General features: G+C 53.3%; 1 protein-coding gene across 1 annotated transcript in view; it reads left to right on the top strand.

Annotated features, from left to right (window-relative positions):
* The first annotated feature begins 64 nt into the window (after positions 1-64).
* The window catches only part of BORCS8 (BLOC-1 related complex subunit 8), an 18938-nt gene continuing 9547 nt past the window's right edge, over positions 65-9455 (top strand). The window contains exons 1-3 of the mRNA XM_014938048.1: positions 65-135; positions 1572-1684; positions 6528-6592. Of these exons, the coding sequence (XP_014793534.1) occupies positions 99-135; positions 1572-1684; positions 6528-6592 (215 nt within the window). The 5' untranslated portion in view covers positions 65-98. The remainder of the gene's footprint in view (positions 136-1571; positions 1685-6527; positions 6593-9455) is intronic.

A 9455-nucleotide genomic window follows, 5' to 3' on the forward strand; every position in this document is an offset into this window, starting at 1 on the left:
GGGGCCGTTTTTGGGGCCGGGCTGGAGAGGGGGTTTCCGGCAGGGGCGGTTTTAGAGGGCACCGGCGGAAGCGGAAGTGGCAGCGGCGGCCGGGCGGGATGGAGGAGCCGGAGATGCAGCTGAAGGTGAAGAAAGGTGGGAGCGGGCCGGGGTCCGGCGGGGGCAGGCGGGGGAGCGGCGGCTCGGGGGGCTCCGGCAGGGTTCTGCGGGTCTGAGTTGGCCGGTCGCGCCAGCAGCCTGCGGGCGGTGACGGGGCGCGGGACGCGGACGGGGCCCTGTCAGCGGCGGGAGGAGTCGCGACAGGGCCCTGAGAGGGGGAGGTGCGGCGGGACAGGGTGAGTCGCGATAGGGAGGATGGCGACAGGGCGTCGCGGGTGGTGGCAGGGCCGTGCAGCCCCAGGAAAGCACGGGGGGGTAGTCACCATGGGGGTCGTGCCCTGTGGGCCCCCCCCCCGGAGCCTGGAGCTGCCTTATGTCCCCCTTGTCCCCTCATTGCCCGGCCCTGGCAGGGTCTGTGTGTCGGGACAACTCCTGGCAGGGCCTGTGTGGGGACAGACAGCCGGACAGACAGACAGCCGTGTCTCTCGGTGGGTGTAATTATTCCCGTTGGCACTCAGAGGCTCAGCGCGTCCCCGGCGCTGCAGAACTGCCCCATCCAGGCGGTTGTCACTGAAACAAAAGCCCTGAAAGGAGGAGGAGGAGAGGATAATTCTCCTGAAAATAGAAAAATTCTCTGAAATTTGTTCTGCTTCAGCCTGGTGAAAACCCTCCCGGCTTCACGCCCCCGCTACAAACAATTAAATGAGCTCTGAGCTTTATGTATTTTAATTGTTAGGGGCTGTCAGCGTTCTGCCTGGAGCCTGTGGGGAAGGAGGGATCGGGGCTGTGATGTGGCTCCGCAGAGGGGCTCCTGCGTGGAGGGTGGTTTGGACAGAGCTTGGGCTGGGGTGGAGGAGGAAAAATTAACTCCACAAGCTGCTGGGATGGCACTGGAGCTTCCCAAGCCCTGGTGTGCGGCCACTTTGTCTCCTCCGTGGGGATTTTTGGGATGTCACCTGGGGGTGGTGGCTGGAGGGGAGCAAAGGAAGGACCCCCACAGCAGGGGGTGGCCAAGCTGCAGGAGATCACAAGGCCCTGAGCAGAGATGAGCCCAAATGGCTGGGAACGAGACGAGGAGCCTTCGGACCAGGAGATGCCGACTCTCCCTGTGGCTGCAGAGAGAGGAACGGGGGTCAGGCCACTGCTGGGCTCTGCTCGTCTCCTGCCATCACTCCAAAGTGGTCAGAAAGGGCCTGGTGATGGACACAAGCCAAGTGGTGCCTTGTTCTCTGAAACTAGAACAACCAGAGCTCGTAGGGGACCGTGGAGGTGGTGACATCCCAGGCTGGTCTGGAATCGGAGGTCCCTGTTCAGCAGGATGTTGCTTTTACCTCCCAGTTGCCAGGGATGTGGGTTTTTTTCCTCTGCTCTCTCCGTTGTTGTGTTGAGGAGGGGAGCAGGGCACCCTTTCCAACCTTCTTCCCCCTTGTTGCTCCCCGCTTTCCCTAACTCTGTTGTTTTTCTTCTTGCAGTTACGGACAAATTCACAGAGAGCATGTACGTCCTGGCCAACGAGCCCTCCGTGGCGCTCTACCGGCTGCAGGAGCACGTCCGGAGATCCCTCCCGGAGCTGGCACAGCATAAGGTGAGTCCTGCTTCTCTTTGGGCTCCAGAGCTCTGATCCAGTCAGGCACGAGCCCCCACCCTGTTGCTCCCTGCTTTCCGTAACTCTGTTGTTTTTTCTTCTTGCAGTTACGGACAAATTCACAGAGAGCATGTACGTCCTGGCCAACGAGCCCTCCGTGGCGCTCTACCGGCTGCAGGAGCACGTCCGGAGATCCCTCCCGGAGCTGGCACAGCATAAGGTGAGTCCTGCTTCTCTTTGGGCTCCAGAGCTCTGATCCAGTCAGGCACGAGCTGTTTTCCTGACCTGGCACATCGTCCCTATTTCACCTCCCTTTGTGGGTGGGAGGAAATCGGCCATCGGGGGGGGAAAGTGCTGTGGGATCCCGTCTTGGTCTGAACTGGGAGAGAAGGGATGGGGTGAATTTACCCGTGGTTCTGAGTTTTTAAAAAAAAGAAACAAAACTTGAGAGTCCAACCATGGTCCTGTGCTCTGGCAGCTGGATTGTGCGCGGAGACAAAGAAAAATGAGTAGTCTGTCTTGTACGGGGAGGAGGGAGATGTTAAATCTTATTACCCCTGCCTACGCTGTGAGATTTTTATTTCCTACATAAAATAAGAGGGGGGTGGGGGGATGGCGAGACATCGTCCCTATTTCACCTCCCTTGGTGGGTGGGAGGAAATCGGCCATCGAGGGGAGGGTGAGGTGCTGTGGGATCCCGTCTCGGTCTGAACTGGGGGTGAAGGGACATGGTGAATTTACCCGTGGTTCTGAGTTTAAAAAAAAGATACAAAACTTGAGAGTCCAACCACGGTCCTGTGCTCTGGCAGCTGGATTGTGCGCGGAGACAAAGAAAAATGAGTAGTCTGTCTTGTACGGGGAGGAGGGAGATGTTAAATCTTATTACCCCTGCCTACGCTGTGAGATTTTTATTTCCTACATAAAATAAGAGGGGGGTGGGGGGATGGGGAGGGGGAGGGAAGGGGGAGCGTGAAGAAACAAGTGCAAAGAGCCTGCATGAGGCAAAGGGGGATAATGAATCGCATCTCACAGCTGTGTTCCTCCTTTCCTCCAGAGCACGGAGCACAGACACTTTAATGCCAGCCTTGTTGTCCTTCTCCCTCTTCTGCCAGTCATGATTCATTAGGAGTGATGTCTCATGAATAGATTACTGCTTCATGTCTATGCTAATGCACTGTCAGGCCCCATTTTTCACCTTTGCTTTACAGCCCTGGTTTCCAAATTAACCTGGATGGTGACACTTTATTATTCAATTATTTATTAACGTTTTATATACGTGTCTGGGTGCGAGGGGAGGTATATAGAGATGTATGTGTATGTATAGCCCATGCTGAGGTGATTGCATCGCTGGCATGGGGAGGGGGGGGGACACAGGTTTGTAATATTATTCCTGAGCTGTCACTTGCTTTCGTGTAATCAAGGTAGTCCCAATTTCAGGGAACGTGTCCCGAGCGAAAGGAGATGGAGCAAATTGTATGACAAGTCATGCAGAGGGAAGGGATCGGTTTCCATCACGGAGCGGGGCTAAGGGCGAGGGGCACTAATGGAAGTGACAGCCGAGGGAAGGAGCTGGATGCAGAGTGTGGTGTTTGGCAGTGGGGTTTATGCTGGGCAAGATCTCTGAAAACCCTTGATTCTCTCATTTTCCCTGCTTGACATGCTCTCTGCAGTGATCCACAGCGTTCTGTGACCTCTGTGGCCCACCCAAGTTCATTTCCCAGCTGCAGCCGTCCCACAGAATTCTCTTTTGTAGCCAAAATTGCTGCTGTTTTCCTCTTTCTTCCCATGAGAAAGGAGGTCGTGCTGTCCTGTGGATGCCAGCAGCAGACACAAGGGCCCCGTGTCCCTCCTGTGACCGCAGCCATCACGAGCACCAGATACCTTTGGTCTTGGATGCCTTCATCCTGCAGCCCCCCCAGGCCCTGGCCACTAGCCCCAGCTGGGGCAGCAGTGGCCTTTGTGCAGGAGGAGGAGCTCGCTGTGATCCCTGCAGTAACGGTGCCCCTCAGGATGAAGCTGAGCTGACTGTGCTGTGCCCACTGCCCTGGTGCCACCCCAGTACCCATTTCCCTCTCTAGTGTTAGAAAACATTCCCCGATGCTTGCTTGGAGGTGCTGCTTTTCCCATCCATTTCTTTTTGCCCCCCCTGCATGGGCACTTCCAACTTCTTAATTTGTCTGGTTCCCAGCTGTGTTTAAGGGTGCACTGTTGTGGCTTGAACTGGGAGAAAAATGGGAAGCAAATTAACTTGTGGCAGCTGGAACAACAGCAGATCCAGAGCTGCTGCTGGTGGCTTCTCCTCCAGCATCGTCAGCTCCCGAGTTCCTTTTTTCCAAGGCTGTAGCATCATGTCTGGGAGCACATTCTCCTCCATGCTAGTCCCTGGTAGCAACTGGGATGATTAAACATACCAGTAGCCTGGCAGCACAGCCAGGACACTGGCCCAGCTGAGTTAAGAGCCTCGTGGCTGCATTCTCTATTGTTTCCCTTCATCCCACTCTCATTTTATCCCCATTTCAGGCGTTGCTGTTTGCAGTGAACAGGCTGGGCTTCTCAAGCCCTTGAACCCAGGCAGCCAAACCCCAGGAGACAGGGATGTGCTCAGGGCCCTGCCAGGGCCATCCTCACAGCGGAGCCTTCAATTAGCTGGGGAATGGATATTTTGGGTTCTTCTGCCAGAGCCTCATCAGCTTCGTGGCTGGAGACTGGAACGGGAGGGTGTCAGGAGGGCTGTGCACCGTGAAAACGCTGTCAGGTTTTATCTAAATCAGAGCAAAGGCATTAAAGTGAGGTGGTTTTAATTCTTCCGAATAGAAAAGAAGAAAAAGGAACATTCTGTGTGGATCCCTTCTCAGGTAATTTAGTCCCAAGATGTAGGTAATGTATAAAGGAAACAGGATTTATTGGTGATTTCCAGCTTTGTTTCAGCTGTGCTGCAGCTCTGGCTCTGGCTGAGTTCTCCTGAGATGCAGCCTTTGAGATTCCCCCAGGAAAAATTAAAAGGGAGGGGGCTTGGAGAAAAGTTTCTGTGAAGGGAAGGTCACCTCCCTGCCTTTACAACGAGCAACTTTCTGTGATTTGATAAAATAATAATCTTAATACCTTCCTCAGCATCTCAAACTCTCCAAGCAGATTTACTCCTCCCCGATAAGACTCAGCCTGATGCGAGGCCCCTGCTGCTTCCACGTGCCGTCGCTCTGCACAGAGAGACCTTTCTGGATTCCTCCTGCTCTTTTGAGAACTTAGATCTCCTCGTTAATTTACTTCCAAGCCACAGTAATGTATCATTAGTGCTATTGTGTATTAATAGCTGGCTTTAGTTCTTAAAACTGCATCCCAGGGCACGTCCTGGGAATTTGAAGAAAGGACCTCAAGAAAAGATTAAGAAGTGAGGAGCTCTAGGGAAAGGCTCTTGTTCCTGATAAAGGACGTGAAAATCCCAGGAAGGGATGGGAATGCTGGAAACAGACATCACTGGCTCTGATAACTGGGAAATGATTAAAATTTGCTGGTGCTCAGAAAGGGCAGGAGCACAGGCTGTGACACACGACTGAGCCAGAGCGATGTCGGGGTCTAAATCATCTGTTAGAAATCATCTGGCAGAGATGATTAGATTATGGAAATCATCAGTAGGTGTTAGAAATTATCTGGCACCTCTTGGAGAGAGCGGGGCGAGGAGCTGCAGGAGAGTTTCTGCCCCTTTTGCGGCCGCTTCTGCACACAAAGTGTGTTCCCAGCAACAGCTAAAACACAACTGGACTCTGGACGAGGGCAGTCTCTGTGGGGTTGGGAGTCCTGGGTGGAAGGACCCTCTCCTGCAGAGAGCTGCCTGCAGCGTTGCGTGTCCAGGCTTGTTTCTTTTGTAGCTCAGAGGGCTGTGGTCAAGCGTCCTGATGTAGGACAGGCTTTGAACAGCCCAAGTGATTTTGGACGAGGTCCAAGCTCCCGCTCCGACCTCCTTCGCTCACAGAAAGAGGCCCTTGGATTTCCTCTGGCTGGTAACTAGACCCGGTAGAATAGGCTGGAGAATTAGCTCCCATGAGAACAGGTTTTAAAGAGTGCCCGAAGTGCTCAAGGACTTTCAAAATACTTATCTATTGAGCTACACCTCTGAATTCAGCTGCGCTTTCCTGGTGATTTGTATATTTGTTTGTTCTTTCTCTTTCCATGGCAGAGCTGGCTGCCTGTGGTGCTGCTCCGGGGTGTGTGGTGTTTCCTGGGCTCCTTCCAGCTGGTGGAGGGAAGGGCTTGGCATCAGGCACCGGAGTTTCAGAGCAGAGGAGAGGTGTGCTTGTGGCTGTAAAAACATTTGTGAGTGGTGGGTCTAATGGAATGAGGAGTTTCAGTGCTGTGAAGGAAACTTTTACCTGGTTTTGCGTGAAGGAGGGAGCTGTGTGAGGTCAGATCCTGCTGGGCCAGACACACCAGGAGATCCCAGTGCTCTGAAACATCCCACTGGGTCCGTTGCTCCCAGCCTGACTGTGGCTCTCAGCTGGCTCGTGGGCTAAACCATCTAAAAACAAGCTGGGTCCGTTGCTCCCAGCCTGCCTGCCCGTGGCTCTCAACTGGCTCGTGGGCTAAACCATCTAAAAACAAGGGGAATTTTGCCAGAATATCCAAAGCGTTGGCCTGAACTAGTAGCCCTTCCAGAAATACACACAATAAATGTTTCTTTTAAAGGCTAGTGCTCGGTGCCTGCAGCTTGTCATAGGCTGTCAAGCGGGAGCCAGAATCCAAGCACAATTTGCAGTGAAAAGCAGGGAGAGCCCCTGTTTGGGCAGGGCTGGCGGAGCATGTGGGGCTGTGTCTGTCCTCAACGATGCCACCTCCTCTTCTCTTGCAGTCGGACATGCAGAGCTGGGAGGAGCAGAGCCAAGGAGCCATCTACACGGTGGAGTACGCCTGCAGGTACAGGAGACTCCCCCGAGCTGGAGGGTTGTGTTCACAGATCACAGAATCACAGAATCTTCCAGGTTGGAAGGGACCTTAAAGATCATCTTGTCCAACCGTCAACCCGACTGACAAAAATAGACACCCCCACAACAAACAAGGAGCATCATCACTAAACCAGACCTCCCAGCACTACATCAACCCGGCTTTTGAACACCTCCAGGGATGGGGCCTCCACCCCCTCCCTGGGCAGCCCATTCCAAGGGCTGAGAACCCTTTCAGGGAAAAAATTTTTCCTAATATCCAGCCTGAACCTCCCCTGGGGCAACTTGAGGCCATTTCCTCTCGTCCTGTCGCCTGTGACTTGAGAGAAGAGACCGACCCCCACCTCTCTACACCCTCCTTTCAGGGAGTTGGAGAGAGCAATAAGGTCTCCCCTCAGCCTCCTCTTCTCCAGGCTGAATAACCCCAGCTCCCTCAGCCTCTCCTCATAAGACTTATTCTCCAGACCCCTCACCAGCTTTGTCACCCTTCTCTGGACCCGCTCCAGCCCCTCAATGTCTTTTTTATGGTAGGGGGCCCAAAACTGGACACAGCACTCAAGGTGAGGCCTCACCAGTGCCGAGTACAGGGGGACAATCACCTCTCGGGCCCTACTCCCCACACTGTTCCTGACACAGGCCAGGATGCTGGTGGCTTTCTTGGCCACCTGGGCACACTGCCGGCTCATGTTCAGCCAACAGTCGACCAACAAGGCAGAAACCGCCTGTTCTTGCTCTGGTGTGAGGCAGGGGGGTTTGAGGGTGTGGGTCAGTGCTCTCTGAACCCTCACCATGAATTTGTGATGTGTGACAGCTCTTCCCCTTTTCCGTGCGCGGTGCAGACCTCCCAATCTCCTGCCCTAAATCCACCCACCAGCCAGCTAAGGTTTGAGGATCCATAGAAACTTGAGGTTTCTTATTAACAGTCATAGACTCATAGAATTATCTGGGTTGGAAGGGACCTTTAAGGTCATCGAGTCCAACCATCAACCTAACTCTGATAAAAAAAACGTTACTGAGCCATCACTCAGCACTAGGTCAACCCGTTTTTTAAATCCCTCCAGGGATGGTGCCTCAACCCCTTCCCTGGGCAGCCTATTCCAAGGCTTAATAACCCTTTCAGTGCCCAGATTCTTCCTCCTATCCCATCTGAACCGCCCCTGGGGCAACTTGAGGCCGTTTCCTCTTGTCCCATTGCCTGTTCCTTGGAAGAAGAGATGGACTCCCTTGGCTACACCCTCCTTTCAGGGAGCTGTAGAGAGCGAGAAGGTCTCCCCTCAGCCTCCTTTTCTCCAGGCTGACAGTCCTCTCTGTTGGGGGGTGGGTGTGTGTGTGCTAAAACCACATGATGCTTTCAGAAATACTACCCAGGCCTCCATCTCCCTCCACCCCTCGGCCTCTTTTCTCTTTTCAGTGCTATCAAGAACATGACTGACAGCAGCGTGTACTTCAAGAGCATCGACAGCCTCCTCAAACACGCCATCGCCATGAAGGACCAGCTCAACGCCGCCCAGGGCCGCAGGTACCAGGGGGGATGTGACACTGTTTATCCCAGTGACCATCCTGGCTGGGGGGGGTGGGAGGGGGGGCTTTGGTGACCTAACACAGCCCCGTGCAAATACATTATCTCAGTAATATCATTCTAGACCATTGTTTGAAAGAGCACGCGGCTTCCCTTCCCCTCATCTTCTGGCTGTGTTTACTGGGAAGCAAATAATCTTGTTTGCAAAAGGTTAACTGGAAAATAATTTATTTCCTCATTAAAAAATAAAACAAAACCAACGTTTGGTTGGGTAATACATGAAATCTTTGTGGTGTCAAAGGCGTTTGGAGGGAGATGATGCAGCCGCGATGGAGTAGGCGAGAGGCTGCGTTTGGTGCTGTTCTCTGTCGTGGATCTGGTGGGTTTTGGGCACAGTTCCAGGGAGATGAGCAGCAGCAGAATGATGATGTGGGGTTTTTTGTGTGTGTGTGTTTGCAGTTGAACTCCAGCTACTAAAATATCTTCCAGCAGATTGTCTGAGTGCAGTGTATTTGTCTCTCCTGAGAAGGGGGTTGGGATTGGAGTCTGACCGGGCAGTGGTGAAAAAATTCCCCAATGCCCATCCCTGATAAAACCACCACAGTGAAGAGAGAGGCTCTGTCTCTGCAGAATGACTCTGCCTTAGATGCTGCTGGTTCAGATTCTGTATTTTCCTGGCTGCAGAGTCACGTTCTGTGCAGCCCACAGCATTTTTAGTGGTTTTCACAGTGGCGTGTGGGTGCAGAGATTGGGGCTGGTGGGTTCTGCTCTGGGTCTGCACTGAAAGGTGTGCTGGCCTAAGCCATTCTCCTGCTGCAACCAGTGAGATTTTATTTGTGGGAGTCCTCAATCCTTCCCATTTTCCACACTGTAGAGAGGTTGGGGCTGGTCTCTTCTCACAGGTCATTAGTGACAGAACGAGAGGGAATGGCTTCAAGCTCCAACAGGGGAGGTTTAGATTGAACATTAGGAAGGAATTTTTCACCCAAAGAGTGGTCGGGCATTGGAACAGGCTGCCCAGGGAGGGGGTGGAGTCCCCATCCCTGGCTGTGTTTAAGGGCCGTTTAGATGCAGTGCTGAGGGACATGGTGTAGGGGAGGACTTTGTAGAGTAGGGGAGATGGTTGGACTCGATGATCCCAAGGGTCTCTTCCAACCTCAATGATTCTATGACTCTATCCACTAACACTGGCTTCACAAGTCACACTGCCCATTCGTCGGTCAGGTTTCTCACTGGGTTCTTCCAGTTAAAAACCATAACGTGTGCATACAACATAAATGTATTTAATAGAATCAAAAAACCCTGGAGGGAAAAAGAT

The sequence above is a fragment of the Calidris pugnax genome, unplaced genomic scaffold (assembly GCF_001431845.1).
Source record: "Calidris pugnax isolate Ruff unplaced genomic scaffold, ASM143184v1 scaffold46, whole genome shotgun sequence".
In the NCBI taxonomy this organism is placed as follows: Eukaryota; Metazoa; Chordata; class Aves; order Charadriiformes; family Scolopacidae; genus Calidris; species Calidris pugnax.